This window comes from Lissotriton vulgaris, chromosome 5 (genome assembly GCF_964263255.1).
Source record: "Lissotriton vulgaris chromosome 5, aLisVul1.2, whole genome shotgun sequence".
Taxonomy (NCBI): domain Eukaryota; kingdom Metazoa; phylum Chordata; class Amphibia; order Caudata; family Salamandridae; genus Lissotriton; species Lissotriton vulgaris.
This window is the reverse complement of record NC_141693.1, coordinates 548,325,575-548,346,535: the sequence shown is the minus strand read 5'-3', so window position 1 is coordinate 548,346,535 and position 20,961 is coordinate 548,325,575. Positions and strand designations below refer to the sequence as shown.

The window sequence follows — 20,961 nt, the reverse complement described above, 5'->3', positions numbered from 1 at the left end:
GAATGTCATGAATGAACCTCTAGGGAATAGATGTTCATGCATAATAATGAGTTTCCTGGAGAAAACAATATTCAAGCAAGGGGATGTCCCTAACGGCTTAAGAGTCTGGTTTTACTAGAAATCGTTGAGACGTAGATGAACGGATGGAAGTGGCCATGCCTGTATTTGGGTAGCATGGGCTATGCCTAAATAAGGACTGGATTGCTATGCCTATATAAGGGCAATATGGATTGTACCTATGTAAGGGGATGAATCGTGAAATTTCATACGGAATCTAAATTGATACCCAACATCGGCTGCAATGGGTTGGGCACAAGGCCAATCACCGGCTGTGCATGGCTAAAGGCCAAGCGCAGTGGGCGGATTGCCATTCATGTTAGGGGAGGTTAGCTGCAGGGTCTTGCCAGAGACAAAGCCCAGCAGCGAACTCACCACTGCGCATGGCTGATGGATGTGCGCAGTGGGGTTGGCTGTTTGCAGGTGGTTTGGGTGCAGGTCACCCACGGGGTTGGGCATATATACTCAACTTCTCAAATCTTAAAAATTCACTGAAAAAAACACAGGTGAAATTGACTTCATTGTTAATGGAACAAGATATTTAAAAAACTGAGATTCACTGAAATAGCCAAAGGTGAAAATGACATTACAGGTAGATGTTGAAATGAGATAAGAACTAACGTTTCGAACCCAAAAAAGTAACACTGAAATTTGCCAGTTCTAGGTTAGCATGCCCACGACATGCATTATGTATGAACTGACATATTACGTACGATTCTCGTTACTCCTTAAATCCTTACATCATTTAAAAAAGAAAAAAGCTTTGATTGTAAAGTTCCTTCCGTTGGCTTCAGCAATGAATTACTATATGTGCATATGTGGGTATATACAATGGAAATAGCATAGGCCCTGGAGCCTGGTCGGGGTGCAAGCGATAGTCCATGTTAAACAAAGTACAGGCTGAACACATCTGGTGTGGGATGAAGAGGCACTTTTCAAAGTGGGTCATGGCATAAAACAAAAACCTGTTGCCAACAATCCACGAGAATAGCCAAAGCTTGTGTTCAAAAAAGAGGATCCTCCTATGGATGTTTTGGCACCAGCTCACGTTAAATAGTTGTCAGACAATGCTGTTGAGAAAATAGGTGTAAAGTGAGGATGTATATGGGTGGCTGTTAATTTGCAGAAATTCAATAAGATTTTGATGCATTGCATATTGTTGTTGAATAATTTAGAAAGTAGGGGTGACCCACTTAGAGAAAGGTTTACTCGCAGTGTGGTTGCAAGCAGGACTCTGAAGTTGTACACCATGCTGCTTAGCTCGGGGATGAGTGTAGTGTATTTTTACCAAACTATGCAGGTGAGCCTATTGGGCTTGCTGTAGGTGTCTTATGAAAAGCTAACTGCATAAATGTCAACCTATTGATTCAAAACTATGGGTCATGCCAAGTCTTTAATACTGTATTTACAACAAGGGGTGGTGAGGGACAGAGTCTCTGAATTAAGCAGAAAGCTCTCACCCAGTCAAGAGATCAGGGCTAGATCCAACACCGTTTTTTAGCTCACTGCACCATCCCAGTTTCAGAACCTGGCTGTATGCAAATTAGTCTGTTCCTGTCCCAGTGCTTGATGGGAACAGGGCAAACCAAACTACAAAAGCCAATTCTTACACTGGGAAGGAAACAAGCTCCCGGGGACCGGTTTCTGGCATTACAGCCGTCTTCGGCCCGGTTTGCTTGAATCCTGATGGTGCAATGAGCAAGGGTCTCACATCTGAGAATACCCTTCCACGCTTAGGGTGGACAAAAATATTTACAACAAGGGGTGGTGAGGAGAAGAGTCTCTGAAATAAGCAGAAAGCTCTCACCCAGTCAAGAGATCAGGGCTAGATCCAACACCGTTTTTTAGCTCACTGCACCATCCCAGTTTCAGAACCTGGCTGTATGCAAATTAGTCTGTTCCTGTCCCAGTGCATGATGGGAACAGGGCAAACCAAACTACAAAAGCCAATTCTTACACTGGGAAGGAAACAAGCTCCCGGGGACCTTCTGGTAAGAGTGGTCTGCTCAATTCAGACACTCTGTTCATCACCACCCCCTTTTCTGAATCGTTTTTGGCCACTATAGGTGTGGCAGGGTATACTCAGACATGAGTCCCTTTCTCACTGCTCCATCAGGATTCAAGCAAGCCGGGCCGAAGACGGCTGAAATGCCAGAAACCGGTCCCCGGTAGCTTGTCTCCTTTCTGGTGAAGAATTGGCTTGGTAGTTTAGTCTGCCCTGTTCCCATGATGCACTGGGCCAGGGACAGACTGATTTGCATATAGCCAGGTTCTGAGCTGGGATGGGGCAGTGAGATAAATAACGGTGATGGATCAAGCCCTGATCTTTGGACTGGGTAAGAGTGGTCTGCTCAATTCAGACACTCTGTTCATCACCACCCCCTTTTCTGAATCGTTTTTGGCCACTATAGGTGTGGCAGGGTATACTCAGACATGAGTCCCTTTCTCACTGCTCCATCAGGATTCAAGCAAGCCGGGCCGAAGACGGCTGAAATGCCAGAAACCGGTCCCCGGTAGCTTGTCTCCTTTCTGGTGAAGAATTGGCTTGGTAGTTTAGTCTGCCCTGTTCCCATGATGCACTGGGCCAGGGACAGACTGATTTGCATATAGCCAGGTTCTGAGCTGGGATGGGGCAGTGAGATAAATAACGGTGATGGATCAAGCCCTGATCTTTGGACTGGGTAAGAGTGGTCTGCTCAATTCAGACACTCTGTTCATCACCACCCCCTTTTCTGAATCGTTTTTGGCCACTATAGGTGTGGCAGGGTATACTCAGACATGAGTCCCTTTCTCACTGCTCCATCAGGATTCAAGCAAGCCGGGCCGAAGACGGCTGAAATGCCAGAAACCGGTCCCCGGTAGCTTGTCTCCTTTCTGGTGAAGAATTGGCTTGGTAGTTTAGTCTGCCCTGTTCCCATGATGCACTGGGCCAGGGACAGACTGATTTGCATATAGCCAGGTTCTGAGCTGGGATGGGGCAGTGAGATAAATAACGGTGATGGATCAAGTCCTGATCTTTGGACTGGGTAAGAGTGGTCTGCTCAATTCAGACACTCTGTTCATCACCACCCCCTTTTCGAAGTCTTTAATACTGAACATGGAGCTCGGTTCTTTTGACTGGAAAAAAATGAAGGAGTCTTAAGGGTGTTGGAGGAATATGGTTTAACCTTCTGGTCAGGGGGGTAGGAGGACGTGGACACTAAGATCCTCCCCCAGTTCAAAAGGAGAATTTTTCTGTGGGGCTCGTGTCCTAGAGGAATGTTCACAGAATGCAGCATGGCTCCAAGGCCCTCAGACACTGCAGTGGCAAGGGGTCTTCGAATGTTGTTAGGCCCCATGTTAGGTTTGCCAACCTCGGACTGGGTTGCAAACCCTGCAGGTGAAAAAGGACCCAAACCTCCTCAAAACAAAGGCCCACATGTATTTTTAAGGTTGCAAATGGCCCAATTGGCAGAATCTGGCCATTTGCGACCAGAAAAAAGCGTTTCCTATGTAGCAAACCTTATTTGTGATTTTGTAACCTATTACCGGATCGTAAATAGGGTTTGCGATTCGGTGTTAGGAAGGGGCGTGTTTAGGGCGTCTCTTCCGCATATCAAATTGCAGATGTGGGTAAAAAGGTTTTACAACCTAAATGCAGTCGTAAAACATTTGCATTTTACCACCAATTTCAAGTTGGTGGTAACCCGTCAAAAATGGGAAAGGGACCCCAAGGAACCTCTTCCCCTTAGTGAATGGTAGCACAGACATTTTTTCTGACAGGCAGTGGTCACACAGACCACTGCCTGCTCTTAAAAAATTACAATAAAAGCTTTTCATTTTATAATCGCATTTGTTTACATTTGAGGGAAACAGCCTGCATTTAAAAAAGAATATTTTCTTTATTTGAAGGCAATACCGGACATGGTGGTCTGCTGACCCCAGCAGGCCACCATCCCTGTGATTTTAGAAATTCCCAATGGGTCGCAAATTGCAACCTACCTCATTAATATTTATGAGGTATGTCGATTTGCGGCCCACTAGGAATCGCTAAATGAAACTCATGGAGTTACATACATTAGGAATAGAGATTACCTAATTCCGCTTCGCAGAAAATCGCAATTAGGTAATCTCTATTTCCAGTATTGAAACACGTGGTCCTATATGACAAAAAGTAAAAAAAATAATAGGGGCAAGGAATCCCCCTCTTCAAGGCCATATGCAGCAGGAGCTGGGCTCTTGGTACGGTTTGGGTACTGGGCAAGCCCAAAGGCCTGGCCCTATGTCCAACTGCTGCACACAGCCTTCAGCCACATGCAGTGGAGGCTGGCAGTTAGGCTATGGCAGGTGGACACTGGGCCTAGCTGAAGGCCAGGCCCTGATGACCAAAGGCCCTGCATAGTGGAGAAGGGAAACATTTCAAAGACATTGGATGTAGTATGTCGGCCGAAAACCAACAAACTGACTGGAAAAAACATAGTTAAAGAGTATTTATGGTTAGAGTTGTTAATAAAACCTTAACACTTGTTTAAAAAACAAAAAGCCTTAGAATTCATTAAAAAAAACATAGGTAAAGTAAAGGTATGGTTACAAAACTTAACAAGATTTGGCAAAGCCAATAGGTCTCGCCTTTGCAAGAGCTATCAATTTTGCCAATGTCTTTTAGCCATGTTGTAGATCAGTGCAGCTGCTGTGCAGAATGGCTAAAAGTTCAAAAAAGTTGCTGTGACACGGCCAGCGCTGACTGCTTCATAGGGCTTTTTTTTCTTAAGGCAGTTGTGTGTGCAAGACCGACAATGGGAGGGAACAAACGGGCAGCCCGATCAACAGGATAACAGGCAACAGAACAATAAGTAAGTTCTATGATGCATAGTGCTTTTTTTCTTTTTGTGGTAGGGAAGGGCCACACAGACAACAGGAGAGTGGGAGGGAAGAAAAAGGGAGAACAGGGTGGTAGAGTGGGAGGGGAAGAATCAAAACAGACAGCAAATGTGGGTAGATTGGGAAAAAGCAACACGGACAAGGAGGGATGCGATGGGGAAGAAGCAACATGCACAGTGGGGTTGGGGTCGGGAGGGGCAGAAGCAACACGGACAATGGGGGTTGGAGAGGGAAGAAACAGCACAGACAACGGGAGCGTGGCGGGTAGAAGAAGCTGCACAGGACAGGAAAAAGACCCATGCCGGAAGAACAAAGAAGCAACATGGGGGAACAAAGAGCATAGTACCTCATTCACTGTATGCATAGCGGAAGGACACTAGTCAACATTAAGCAATAAGCACTTGGTCCATGCGCCACACGAAACAAGAGGAAATTAAGCTGACGCGCGCTGGTCAATTAGCTGGCAGAAAATAAGAGTGGCAATGAAGCCAACAAATGGTACCCAGTGTGCAAGCTCCAAGTCCCTTGTTGTATAGAAAATCTCACACAAGCTACAATGCATGTGTGTTTTGTCAGACGAGAGCTAAGAAACACGGAAAACCACCAGTTATGCTTAGGCTCACAATCCATAACACTCTTAACAGCATTTCAAGCCATAAGTCGCACAACATTTGTATTGCATACATTACCTCACAATAGTTGTACCAATAAGTAACACAATCTAAAAGTAGGGCATTAAGTAACTACATACAACAATACTGATAGGAACAAAAAATACTCAGACCAATAAATAATACTACATTCAGAGTCATCTTGTTAATAGTTTTAATGGTATTGTGATATGTAAACTCTTCAGTAAGATTATTTATAACAGTTTTGATCGACTTTGTCCCATGTGAGTTGCCGAACTATTGAGAGTGAAGAACAGTTGCTTTACTGCTTTCAGGATTGAGGCATTTAGCACTGGGGATCTGGCATATATAGTGGCTTTCCTATACCTTTTTTGATGTTTGATTTATGCATTATGTTGTGCCTGTGTAGACCTAGTTTCCCTAGAGGGTTCTACAATTTCTGCCTGGTCCATTGGGGTGCTGCGATTTGTCCTTTTATCTTTTTAAAGTCTTTATTTCTTTATTCAGCCGAAGAGTTTTCTTTTTGGCCTGTGTTGATGTTTTTGGAGGAGTTGTTGGATCAAAGGCTGAATCATCCAGTCATATTGCTTCTTTAATAAGTTTATTTTATCCACTTACGTTTTTATTGCTACTGGATTTCTGAATTCTCCATATTCACCCTGCTCCAAAGTCACTAGATAATTTTTCAATGAGCTATGTTAGCTGAGAATCTGGAAATTATCCTGTGTGAGAAGGAGATGATGTGGTGATCGATCTAGGCGATAGGAGGGTTTTCATGGATTATATGTCCAACGTGCAGAAAATGGGATCTAAAGTATCCTGCTACGTGGTTTGGCCTGGTGACAATAGGGAGTAGGTTGTGTGTGACAAAATCTGAGAAGATGGCAGTTGATTGACTTATTTTTCATTTGTTAAACCAGATGTTTAGGTCACCAAGGATGCATTCATAGAACATCTGATGTGCAAACGTGTTATTGCATCTAAATAGGAGTTTTTAAAAGCCCTGTTATTATATGGTTGATGTCTGTAGAGCAGGAAGAAATTGCAGGTGAATGTAGGACAGGTGTTGTTTATCATCAGTATTCTCATCCATTTTGGTGGCTGTTATGGTTTCCTTGAAAATAGTTGCCAGTCCTCCAACTTTTTTCCCTTGCCAATTATGAATAACACTTTGATATCTCTGGTGGCATTGCTTTATGAGGAACGGGCACCATAAACCCTAGCCAAGTGCATTGAGCTGGACGAACTCAGACTGGGAATCAGACAAATGGCTCCAGCCGGCATTCCAGGTAGAATTGATGGTCAAGAATTGAGGAAGTTCCCTGGGAAAGACAGTAGTGCTGACACCGCAACTGGGCTTATTAAACATTTGGGCAACCACCGACCTAACTGAAATTGAACAACAGCTTGTGACACTGGGATACACACTGGTGAAGAGGGAACTGGCGAGGGGGTGGGGGCATCGCCTTCTAAATCTCTATGGATGAAAGAATTAGACAGATACAGGATTGCGGAGAAAGAAGTTTTCATAACCCGGGAGTGCCCGAAAAAATGGGACAGAAAATGGACCCAAGGGAATGTTTATTGAGGTGACATATGTATATCCCCAGTGGTGGAGGTAGAAGTACGCAGAAATAGAAATAGAGACAGAGATGTGACTAATTAATGTAATTGTTCTGCTGACCTCTATATATTGTACCAAGGTGTGAGTAACCAGTCAATATTATCAATCGGCAACTTTTGTATGAATGTCATGAAGTTTAATAAAAATATTTAAAATAAAAAAAAAGAATTGAGGAAGTTCAGCTCCGACATGATGGGTAGGTTGCTGTTATATGGCGCACTGAATTCTCCCTCAAATAAGATCTACTGTCCTATAAGAGTGATTTCCCAGCTTTGGGAATGTGATCTTGTCACTTTCTCAGACGTTTGGGCACTTTAGTGGACTAGAACTTGCGTGACTAACTCAGCCATTATGTAGCTAAAGTCCACCTACCTATGGCACACCACTTGCATCACTTTCCTCCTCCGATGTCCTTGCAGGGGACAAATAACCCAGTCAGCTAAGTGTCAACTCTAATTAGAGCTGTATCAGTCCACTATGGTAAAGTACAATAAGAGCCAGGGTGCGCAGGCTATTATTTTATCAGAGATCTGGTAGGACTTTTTTCTAGCCTTTAATTGTATTCATATTTGGTCATGAAAAGAATATGTGAAACAATTGCAGCTAAAGAATGCGCACTTCAACAAGGGCACTAGCTTTTCAGGCTTTCTATAGTGAAAATGGTTTCTCAAGATTCTCCCTTACATGCAGAGCTGATACTCCCTGGACACCAGTAGTGCACTTTTTCTTTAAAAAAACAGATACAGCATGAGGTAAGCAGCAGTGCAAGAGAGACAGAAACATGCACTGCCCACACTTCCTCATTCGGATTTCTTGTGAGGAGTATCAGCAGTGTTAACTTTTCTCACACAAGCATTAGAAAAGCCAACAGGACAGACTTTAATGTTAAATGTATTGAAACATCATTTGTGTATGCATGTGTTATCATGTTAAAGTCAGACCAATTGGCTTTGCCAGTGCGTGTTTATAAATGTATATGAAGTGCTCAAGGAAGCAAAAATGCAAGTCCTTACTAAAACATTTTTTTGTAAACTGCTACAGTGCACAACTTTTCATTTCTGTAACCAGTGCAAGTACGACCTTCAGAATTTAGTTTATGGTTTAGTTTACTTTTTTATGTAAAATAGAAACATATTATTTGAAATGCAAGCACTCCACTGAAGACAGAGTGATTCAGCAAGCAGCCAATATTTCGATATGAGAAAGCAATACTCCTCAGGGTAGTGTCAAATCCGTATACTTTCGACTTTTGGTCACAGTGAGCCTTGCAGACAAAAACGCAGGCAAGTCAGGCCTGACTATGCAAAAGTACAGCACATCAACTTGAGGATCAACTGTGCAAGCTTTCCCTATGAATCCCCCGAATTCACCACCTGGTCTTTAAAATTCACACTACTGCAGTAGTGTGAGTATTAAAGACCAGGTGGTGAATTCAGGGGCTATTTTGAAGCAGAAGTGATAAGGTAGTGATTCTGCCAGAAGAAGGAAATCTAAGAAAACCTCATGTTTCCAAGCCTTTGAAACAAAAATATGATTAAGATTTTAACATCGATCTCTCAGAGGCACACGAGGTGAAAGTTAGTCCCAGATTTCCCATGTGCAATTATGTTTACCTATCTAACAAAGATGTGATTAGGCTTTGACGTTTGAGAGAGTATCACCACTGTGCACAAGGAGCTTGTGGGAAACTTAAGACTGCGGAAGGAAAAGCGGCTAATTTTGGGGTAAGATCTGGCCAAAATATGTAGGATAAAAAGGGATAGAACTAGGATTTCAGTTTGGGGAGACATTAATTGATGAACAACGGATGACTGAGATCTCCTTCTTGTCCTACTCTTTCAGTAGGAATAGGCACGCTAGTGAATAGGTGGGAAATGGGGAACAGATCAGGTGCTTTAAAGTAAGCCACCATTTTAGTTGCACGTTCTAACTGTACCTACACAATGATTGCCCTGCAGTAGGCATAAGAGTACTATTTATATCGAGCAAGTGGAGGATTGCTTCTCTGGCACAGGTGGTGTAAATATGGGGGAAAATATGGATTGGAGAAGTTAGATTATGAGGAGGCATGTTTTACTGTAGGCTGCAGCTGTGAAGGGTTCGAGCAAGTTCAAACAGGCATCACCTTGGGCTTCTTCTCTTTTACAGTTGAGGCTCCCTGAAGCAAAGAGTGGACAGATAGGCCTAGCAACCTTTTCAGCCTGAGACAATGAGGTTGCACCACACCAATATTAAAGTGTCTCAACATTCTGCCCTTAAAATACATTTTGCAATTCAACGGTTTCTGTCTCGGCTACAACGCTCTACAAGGTTTTTGCCTCTGCTCTTTTCAAAATCTTAATCCAAATCAACTATGAAGAAGTCCACAGCGCTCTAATCATTACTATATGGTAGACCTATTTATCAGAAGGTTGCACCCTGTACAAGCCTTCTTCTTATAGAATACTCAATAGCCACTTCATAAACCTCGAAAAAGACTTACTCAAATTCGGCAGATACTTAAATATGCACTTTTTTACCCAACCATGGTTGGCCTCCTTTTAATACAGCCACAGGTTTGTTTTTGTTGTTGTTGCGCCACCCTGTCCTTTATATATTTTTCCTATTCCCTTATTGTTCAGACACGCAAGGCCAGCCCTTCTCTTATCATGCAAAACAATAAAATGACATTATGATTCACACGGCCCAGGCACTATTATAGCCTTATAGCCCGCCGTATCGGGCTATACCGGCTATTAAAGGCCCGCTAAATCGTTAAAGGCCAGAGCCGAAGGCGAGGGACTTTAACGAGACAGCGGGACTTTAATTGCCGGTATAGCCCTGCTACGAAGGGCTATAAGGCTATTAGAACATTCTGCCACTAAAGGGCAGAATTTTCTAACAAATTAAACAAATGGTTCTCGAAGCTCGAGGGGATATAAATCCCCTGGAGCTTCTAGAAGCCTTTGTAGAACATTGGAATGTTGCTCTGTGGGCCTTTACCAGCACGTGGAAGCAGGGAGCACTCCATTGTCTGCAATGGAGCTCTCAACATTCCAATGTTCTAATAGACAATATTGACATTCGGAAGTGCTGTTCGATTCCTCCCATTATGTGTCTCATTTTTGAACGCTCTGAGAATACCCAGGCTGGTGTGCAGCACTTTATAATAACTGTAAATGAAAACAAATGCATTAGTTCAAGATTCAAGCCCATGTCGGCGCTCTGCAACATTTATATTCCTCCTCCAGGAATAGACATTTTCACTCCCTTTTAGAGGTTTATAGTTTTAAAACTCCTCCTATTCTATCATATGCTTTGGAATATATCCCAATAAAAAAGTGTAATTCAGTTAAAATAAAAGAAGGGAATATCCTTTGTAAATTGATAAAAGTCCCAGCTCAAGCTTTACGCCTCGAGCTACCCTAAGTTAGCTCTCATGTCAGAGCTATCTCTAACATCATACATTGGGCTTATGATCTCCTACATGCCGAAGAGGGAATCGTTCAGTGTATATTAAAAATAGAAACCTTTAGGAACAAATTATTGCAATATACTTTTTAACAGAATCTAAATACAGCACTTTACTTTTCGAACTGCACGTTAGCACTTTTGAAATCCAATACTCCGGCTAACTTGAAGTTTTTCATAAAACACCTGACCCCGAAAATAAGTTATGATTTTGATGTTAAACACTGCTGTCAACTAAAGTATTAAGTCCAGTATGCAGAATCAATAGAATATAAAATCCAGCAATGTTATATTAGTTTTACCTTAGATCACGGGGTCCGGCGTTGCATTATTCTATTATAGCTAGGGATTTTACCATTAAAAGCTTTCACATCTAAATGGAACACCTGTGAAAATACCACCAGCACTTGTGAATTATGTGGTGGAAGAGTGCAAGACTTACCACGTGTACTGTTTGAATGTCCAAATCCCACATTGGTCGAGGCCAGACACCTGTATGTAATTCCTATTCGTACCAGATACAATATTATCATGGTGTAAGGTCTTTTATTGCTTTTTAAATTACCGCCTGATAAATAGGTCTGTCATTACTTGTATACATTTTTTAAGAGTTTTTAAAATAGTTTTGATGTAGTTATATCATCATTGTTTTAACAAAATGTATCTTTAAATAATTTGTTCTCAGCAGAGGACTAAATCAAAATAAATAAATAAATATTGAATGGAAATGCATTAATTAATTAACCAAGACCTAGCCAAAAAATATTTGGTGAGGCTGCCTTGCGAAGAAAGTCTTTAAAGTTAGACTAAAGGTGGGGCTGCAGTGCTGCTCCTGTAACTACTTTCCTCAGGTTGTTCTAGATGAAAAAGTCCCAGCTTAATTTGTCAGCACCTCTACAAGGAGCCTGCTACATTACCATCAGGCATGGGCGAATTTTGCGAATCTCGCGTTCGCGAATTTTGCGGATTTGCGAACTCGCAATCCGCAAAATCCGCGAATTCTCGCGAATTTGTGGATTTTTTTTTGTGTGTTCGCGCGGGTTTCTGCCAGGTCGCGAGGGTTTTTGTACAATTTGGCAAACGCGAACTTACCTGTCGGGTCGCAAGTTTTGCGAACTTGTTGTTTCTACGTGTCCAGCCTGTTTGGGACACTCTTCTTCATCACTGCCACCCTCTGTCACCACATGCCACCCTCTGGCTCACCCATGCCACCCTCTGTTTCATCACAGCACCCTCTGGTTGTCCAGTGTACATTATTGTGGCAAAGCAAAGCACACCTTCCCTGCCTCAAGTGACCTGAATTAATTTGGGGCTGATTAATGTGTCACAGAATATTTTTTTAGTTGGCACCTGCTTCCTTAGTGCTTCCTGATTAGTGATCTTTTGCACTTGCTAAGTGCTTTCATTGTTGCAAAATTAGTTACAACACCTGCCCTGCCCCAACTGACAATAATGAATTAGGGGCTGATTAATGTGTCACTGGATTTGAACTTCCAGCCTGGCTCCTGCTTGTCTCCCTTAGCTGTAATTCAGGACCTTTGTGGCATATGTGTAACTATTCTGAGGGTCAGAGCAGGGTCACATAATAGTTGCAAGTAGGCAACTGAACTCTGGAGGGGCCCCTCAGGAAGCACTACAGGAAATGGCTACTAATGATGAGCTTGAACTTTTGAACCTGGTAAGTAGTTTCAGTTTTGCTAAGATCGTATTTCTGCAATTTAGCCCTTATTCGCGGGGCGCGAAGTTGAACTGGGAAGCCGCGAACTCACGCGAACAGTGCGAGCAAGCCATAAAATCCGCTGCTCGCGGATTTGCGGATTTTGCGGGAAATTCGCGAATCTCGCGGATTGCGGATTTACCGAAAATCCGCAAAATCCGCGAGCGGAACGGATTTTCCGCCCATACTTAATTACCATACATTTTCATGCCAAAGTAACTCCTTGTGGTGGAGAGGAAGGACCACTGTGCATCACCCAACAACCTTTAGAAACCGAGGCAGACTTGGACCAGTAAAGGTCTTAGACAGAACCAATGTCTGAGGTCCTTTTGGAAGCACAGCTTTCTCTGACAGCCACCTGGCTGTTTTGAATCAAGCTCTGTTTCTCTCAAAAGTTTTTTGTGCCTCAATCTTTCTTAAATGCATGTTGCTTTTTCATTATTTTTGCCCCATTGTTCCCTGTAATCCCTGTGTCTCCTGTATCACTTGTTTTTCTATGCAATGTTACTCAGTATCTTTGCGTCTTTTTTCTTTCTTGTCTGTTTTTCACTACTAACATTCTAGATTTTTCATAGCAGCATGTCGTTTTGAGGGTGCAGACCTTTAAAAAATGATTTTTTTGAGACTCAACATCATTCCACTTACTTAGAGCCAGAACATGCTTTGAAAAGTAACTTCTGGAGCAAAGAATTGGTTGTCTGACTTGATTTTGGAATTAAAAGTCTGCATAAGGGGTGGGGTTTGGACTTGCTACGTACCGGGTTTGTGCCTGCATTTCTCCTGATTTGTGTATCTTACCCCCGATACTTCATTCTTATTTGTACTATTTGTGGATATCCTGATTTGCGTGCAGTATTGTAGGTCAATGTATGACTGTACGGCACTCTTTTTCAGTTCCCTATTTGAAAATGAACCTTTCAAATACTGATTTCAAACCTGTACGTCTGACCACAAGTTATGTCCTGGTATCTCCATGACCCCGGCTTTCGAACTGCTATAACTTTCCATATTGCTTGCTGTACTCCTGCTCTGATTAGCGGCCGGCCGGGATGGTTGTAGGCCCATACTTGTAAATGCTTGTAATACTAATAAAGATTCCCCAAAAAAAAAATCAATAAAAAAAAAATCTGCATAAACCTTCCACTGCGAGTTTGTTAGTTGCAATAACTGATTGAATGTATACGAAATAGCTCTGTCAAAGATTTAAGTGGGGTAGCTGTACGATGATTTGGAGAGCTGAGTATATGACTTTTTTCCCCTCTTAGTTGTATACCAAAACATGACTGTATTCCACCAAGTGCTTTCCCCTTGTCAATACGCAAATCAAGTGATAAAAACAGATAAAGTCAAACTTATAATTAAACCTTTTATTAAACTAAATGTCTATTTCTAAACGTAGATGGCTGAATTGGAGCAGATGCCTCAGAAGACCATTGCCGAACTCACTGACAAATATGGGGCACCCAATTTGCCTACACTTGATGAGCTCGATGAGGGCCCAACTGTGCTTGTAAGTATTAAGAGGATCTAAAGTGTTGTGAATATAACAGAAAGGCTTTATTCATATGAGGCCGGGGCCTGTATTACCAGCCCCATGGTACAGTATGAGGTCTGCGGAAAAACTGCGGTCCTGTTTTGTGTCTCCCCCCCCCCCCCCCCAAGTTCTGGGGAAACTCCAGGGGGGAATGCGTACTTAACTGGTAAATCGTACCCAGAAATTCCAATTTACTGCATAATCCCAAATTTCTCAGTGTAACTTAAGAGTTCTGCTCAGAATACTGGCTAACGGAAGATGACCTTTACTACGCGGGCGTTTCCCCGCAGTAGGTTTGCAACGCGGGATTTACAACGAAAGTCTTAAAAAAGACGTGTGCTGGATGGCACTGTAAGCTAAGGAATAGTACGATTTACTATTCCAACACCTTCCCTACTGTACATAGACTGGTGTCAGAATAGTAAATCGTACTATCCCTAAGTCCAGCGCCCTCCAGCGCAAGTCGTTGAAACGACTTGCGATGTAAAACCTGCGTTGTAACATACCGTGATCCACATGATTGCGTATTATCATCATACATTCCTGGCTTACACCAAACCCTTTAGTTAACATAATTCCCGTAACCTTACCTTAGCGTGAGGCTTTGAAATACGGCCTGCATACTTTCCCTATTTAAATGAGACAACAGCATGAGTAAACCTTTGAAACAAAAATTCAGAAACAGTAACATAAAGGATATGCACAAGAGTAGAGGAATTATACAGAGAGGCATTACTTCTACAATCTACCCTACCAACTTCAGTGGCCCTAGATATTTTGATGTTTTAGCCATGTCTTCAATATAGCATCTAGGCTACACATGTTTCAATGTACACAAGTGACATTTCCTTGAAATCAAGATATCTTATATACTCTATGCATTCTTGCTCTATGCAGGTCCTAGATTTTTACATGAATATATATGCGTTCCAGACCTTTGCCAGCATTAACATCTAATGTGAATTTTGCTATGTGGTGATCTGGCAATGTAGTTAATAACCAATAATATGGAATTCTTCTGTTTGCTGTGGATTCAAAACCTGCATCAGGCCTTAGAGCAACACTGTTTAAAAACCAATTTTAGGTTGATTATGTCCTAGTAAAGGAAAAAAATAAGTTTTTGCTAAAATGCAGTGCAAAACCAACTTAGGGTCTCTTTATGATGTCGGTCGGAAACTAAACCGCCTGACTCCTTGTCGGATTCGGTTCTGACCGACTTGTGGTCGGCGGTTTCGCCCGACCGATTATGATGCTTCGTTCGGAAGGACTCCCATTGACTTCAATAGGAGCCTGTGTTCTGACCAACAACGCAGGCTCCAATGAGGAAGTGTCTGCGGAAAACCTTGCACCCTGTGGCAGGCACCCCATGGTGCCTGCCACTGTACACGGTTTTACAGGGGGGGTCCGGCGAGCATCGTAATCAGTCTGTAGGAATTGTTTCCGACCTAGTCGGACGGATGGGTACCGTCTAGGGATGTAGTGACCGGCTGGTCACGGTCTATTGTTTCGAGAATATGTGTTTCCACCAGCCCCTCCTTGAGGGCTGGCTTCGAAACTCACCTCACACCATTCCATCACAGGTGTCACTGATCAGGTAACCCTGCTAATAAAAGGGGCTGGGCGCACGTGCCCTTCGTCAGTTCTGTCATTATTTCTTCTGCATGAGGGCCAAGTGCCCTACCCATTACATCAGTGGCATTTAATGATTACGCCTTGTTTGACCCACACCTTTTAGTGTTTTGTGCTAATCATGGGGAATAACATATGAGGATGTGTGTGTTCATTACTGAGGCCCTCATTACGATGTCGGCCGGAAAGCCTCAGCCTGACAGTCGGATTCTCCTAGGATGAAGACCCCTTCGTAAGTGATGTAACTGCCTACACTGTCTTAGGATCGAAACGTCTACAGCCAATACATTAGCCGGCATAGAACAACAGCGATTAATCACTGTGCCATTGCATGGATACTAATTATTTTGCTTGAAACATGAATGGATTTGGCTCGAGATATGAGCCTTACTTTGTAGTAAGAGAATATATATTGTGAGTTGCACCTCCCTTTTGTTAACTACTCTACCTTCACTTTAAATCCTACACACCCACCCCCTCTCCCTCCTCTCTTCATAGGGGCACACACTATTCAATTGAGCCTTGTTTATGTGTTCAGTGTGAATAAATAACACTGACCTCGATTGTTTTCTGACGTTTATTTGATTTCTTTGAACAATTGCAATTGTAAATTTATGTTTTGTTTGCTGGGACCATTGTTCTCATTGTGCTTTCTGACACTGTGGGCCGCGCTGTTCTTCACTGGCCTGCAGTTCATAAACATTGAAGGACACATGCTAGTCATTTGCTCGTTCATTTTGGTGCACTCCACCATTGCTGCCACTAGGTGGCACAAGTCACTGCATGCACACACCGCCACAGCCTTTCTGTCACTGTGGGCCGCGCTGATCTTCACTGGCCTGCAGTTCGCTTACATTTAAAAGAAACATGCTAGTCACTTGCTCGTTCATTTTGGCGCAGTGCACCATAGCTGCCACTAGGAGGCACAAGTCACTGCATGCACACACCGCCACAACCTTTCTTACACGGTGGGCCATGCTACTCTTCACTGGCCTGCAGTCTACTGTCGTTGTGAAGCACCATGGGGCGTGACCATAGAGGCATGCATCACTAGCTCACGCCACCAGAGCTGCAGCAGGTACGTTGCCTGCACTTTAATTACCTCATTGGTGCCAATGATTTTCCACCTGAAACCTGCTTTCCAACCCGCGCAGAAAACTAGCGGCGCTCACAGGCCATGCAGGAGGGGGGCTGAAAGTATAAGTGCAGAGTGCCGGGTCCCGGGGGAAGCAAAGTTGCAGACTAGTCTTCCTCCGGGGTCATTTGCGCGAGATAGGACAGGCAGGGGAAGGGGAGGAGTTAGGGGGTGGGTATATAGGCGCAGGGGAGGAAGGGAACTTCCTCTTCCCGCGCCTGGCACCACCAGGAGGGAAGAAAAGAAAGGCCGCCCATCCACCCAGCAATTGGAGGTGTGGTTTTGGGTCGGTATATAGCGTTGCCAGTTTAGGCCAGAGCTGCTCTAGGCGGTACTTGGAAGGGACAGGGGGGTCAAGAGCGGGCACACCCATCCCTTGGGGGGGGAGATCGAATGGCGGATAGAGGCATGACTGGAAGGACGCAAGGAGCGGGCTGGATGACAAGTGATTGAGGGGCAGGAATAAAGTATGGTATGGAGCTTCTAGGGGTTTGTGATGAGGTGAAACGAGTGAAATGAATGAGAGGGGAGTGTGAGTGGGGGTTTGATGTTATTTACTGTTTATGTTTACTGTTATGTACAGATTACGCAGCCTGGTCTAATAAAATGGCCTTTTACGCTGACACTGCGTGGTCTGTTTATTGCGCGATGGGCCAGCACTGTCACAAGGCAGCTCATCCTCACACAAGTCTAACCCTTGTTAGAGCTGCCGCATCGATCTGCGGGCCACTTTGGTTATCTTCATTGTTGAGTCTGCCACAAGCGACCTCCAGGTGGCTCTGCCACCGCTTCTTTAAAGCAGCAGGCACCTTTGACACGTCACGCCTGTCCTGAGCTGGTTATGTCACTCCCACCCTCCAAGGGGGAGTACTCTGAAAATCTGGGCTCTGTTGGACTAGAAAACTGGTGCCAGGCACAGGCTGGTGCAGACACTCCCCCCCCCCCTCCTTCCCCTGGAGTCCCAGCGGCTTCCCCCAGTGCCGTGGGTCAACTCGCCCAGACAGGCCCCACTGGAGCAGAGGTGGGGAAGGCCAACGCTGCACAGGCATGGCTCCATCCACCCTTTGCTCCAGGATAAGTCCTGCTCCTTTTCTCCAAGGGCTGGCGAAGGCCCGCATCACATATTTAGGGCAGGTAGCATGCCTCGGGCTAGTCTGCAGCACTCTCTCTTGGTGGTGACAGGGCTACAGGGTCTCTTACTGCGGCTTAACGAGTGCTCCCTTCTCACCTTGAAGGGGGCCACGCCATGGCACCTTCAACTCTTTGTCTCCTGTGCTGCAAGCTCTTGAGCACAGTCTCCTCACGCTGCTGCAGCTTTCTTCGGTGCCGGGTCAGATTGGGGTCCTGCTCAGTCCCGGCTCACTGCAGGGGTCACTCATTTTTGGGGACCATCGCCCTCACCCGCCGGATTCTTAGCGGAGGCAGGGGTGCCTTATTTTAGGCTATACTTCCCCCTAGCCACTTTTCAGGGCTGCTGCACACATAGGTCCAACCCGCTCATCGCCAATGTGATGGGACGGATCCTAGGTCCTCATGAGGTAGAAATAATGACACAGACACATGGTGGTGTGGTCTGGAACTGGCCATGGGCATGTGCGACCTACCATTTTTATTAGGAGGGTCACCTGACCGGTGGCACCTGTGATGTATGGGTGTGGGGTGAGTGTCGAAGCCCACCCTCAAGGAGTGGCTGGTGGAAGCACATATTGTTGAAACACTAGACCGTGACCAGCAGGTCACTACATCAGACAAGTGACACCCATTTGAGCTCTAAATGCCTAATAAGACCTCATGTGTGGCAGACTCTCTTCTGCAACTGATGTTTTCAATCAATAGTTTCGGTTGTAAGTAAGTTTAAAGAAAGAATATAAATAATGGATCTGAAGTTAGCAATTTACAAACTAAATTGCCAGAACAGGACTTTTGTTATCCCTCAGGACAGGAGGGGATGGGGCTAGTTTTCGTGTGAATCAAATTGTTCTAGGAGTACAACAAATGTCTTCCACTTGTGAATTAACGTTTACAATTTTGTTGAGTTTGCTTTCTTTTTCCATTTTCCTTGAAACTGCTATGTAGGCTTGGAAGGAGTAAGAGTTTAAATGTGGATGACATACTACAACTTGAAATTGCCTAAAGAATCCACTCTAAAACCTTTGTTAGGCCTTGTAGACACGAGTTTGTATCTACTTAGGTTGGCTAATCTTTCTTCTCCTTTAAAGATTGAAGGAATAAAGGTCATACACTTTGCTAATATAACACACATGACAGTTTCTATAGAGGGCTAGGGCTCTTGATAGGAGACAGCTCCATTATCATATACAAATGTATTTTTAATTTTTTTAATTTAGAGTTTAATTTAGCGCGAACGACGCCTGAAGGGATTAGAGCGCTTTACATGAGCACTAGTTGCGTTACAGGTGGACACACTAATTTTGTTATGCACTGGAGATTTGTGATTTGCCCGGAATCACAGGATGTTGAGTGTCAAGTTTTGAGGTCGACCTTTCTAGCCATTAGGCTAGTTTTAGGTAGAAAACCAATCATTTTTAATGCATGAAACATAAAATCTCAACTGATCCTGTCAAAAGCTTTTGCAGCATTCAAAGCAATAGCAAAAATAGGATGTTCCAATGTGGATTCCTTACTTAAAATGTTGAAAAAGGCACGAGCCTTTTAGTCAAGTCAAGTCAAGTCATAACATTTATATAGCGCACTACATACCCGGGGGGTTTCAAGGCGCTTAGGAAGGGGAGGAGGATTATTTGTCAAATATCCACGTTTTGAGCTGCTTTCTGAACGCTAGGTGATTCTGGGTGAGGCGAAGGTAAGCGGGGAGAGAGTTCCATGTTTTGGCAGCCAGGTATGAGAAGGATCTGCCTCCCATGGTGGCCTTGTTGATGCGAGGTACAGTGGCGAAGGCTTGGCTGGAAGAGCGAAGTTGGCGGGAGGGGGTATAAAAGGACAGTCGAGAGTTGAGGCACTCTGGTCCGATGTCGTAGAGTGATTTGTGCGCGTGGGTAAGCAGTCGGAAAGTAATCCTCTTATTGACGGGTAGCCAGTGGAGGTCTTTAAGGTGACCAGAGATGTGTTCGTTGCGTGGGATGTCTAATATGAGCCTGGCTCCAGATTGTTTTGAGCCTATGAGATCAGGCAAAATACAGTCAATGCGCAATGCTTAACTTTTTGTAAAAATGTAATAGTCAGTATTAACTAAAGAAATGGAGGGATAGTTATTAAAAAAAAGAATTCCGGAGTTTTATATAGTGAGAACTTGACGCAAAGGTATCGGGTATCAGAGCGCTTTACATGAGCACCAGTTGCGTTGCATAAGGACACATTTGCTTATGTTAGGCACGGGTAGAGTAGGTGATTTGCCCAGCATCACAGCATGTTGAGGGTCATTGCCAAGACTCAAACACGATTCCCCAGGTTTGAGATCGACCACCCTAGCTGTTAGGCCACATCATCTCCCACATTGCATGAGATCTTTATTATCTTTAGAAATTAAACAAATCATAGCGTCCTGGAAGGAGCCTTGGAAGTACCACTAGTGATGAATACATTAAGCTAAAGTAAAAGGTTATGAGGAGGAGTTTTGCAAAATGAGTAGTAAAGGGACTGCATGGGGGATTTCTTATAACAAAATATCTCCACTCAGCGGGTTGAAATCAGTATGCTGGGATTGAGGGAATGTGATGGATTGAAAGTATTTGGCCAAATCCGATTGTAAGAGTTGTGTCTCTGAGAAGTAAAGATTTGTATAAACGTTAATAATTCATTTAAAATAACCTTGTCTTTAAAAATGAGTGGTGCTTGTACTGTTTCTTACAGATTCTATTCTGATTCTGTCTCTTTTAATTTTCAAATAGTTCACCAGTAATTTTTCCATTTTATTTTGACCCACATACAAAATCGTGCACTACTCTTTAATAAGTATGAAGAAGTGACATTGTAGTTAGCTGCATTGTAGTTAATTTGTTAAAGGTGAGTTTGTTAATTGTATTATCGCACTCAACCCTTTTTGTCCAAAATCCAACAGGACCCACACATTTCGGACTTTCAAATTGGGGCACAACCAATTAAAATGTCAGTTTATGCTGAGGACATCCTCCTATATTACTCTAACCCTACCATCTCCCATCCTCCTTTCCTTGAACAAGTCACTATTTCCTCAAACAATTCACTATTTCCTCCCACTTGTCAGGTTATCGGCTCAATACTGATAAATCTGAAATATTACCTTTTAACTGTCTTGAGTAATAAGTAACTTTTTGCTCACACAGGTTTTACTTGGCAACCCACAAAAATAAAATATTTGGCGCT

General features: G+C 43.6%; 1 protein-coding gene across 2 annotated transcripts in view; it reads left to right on the top strand.

The window, feature by feature from the left end:
• Nucleotides 1-20,961, top strand: part of LOC147711214 (DPY30 domain-containing protein 1-like) — a 203,223-nt gene that overhangs the window by 93,294 nt on the left and 88,968 nt on the right. For both annotated transcript variants that reach the window (XM_086920123.1, XM_086920124.1), the window contains exon 4: nucleotides 13,740-13,850. In XM_086920123.1, the coding sequence (XP_086776249.1) occupies nucleotides 13,740-13,850 (111 nt within the window). The remainder of the gene's footprint in view (nucleotides 1-13,739; nucleotides 13,851-20,961) is intronic.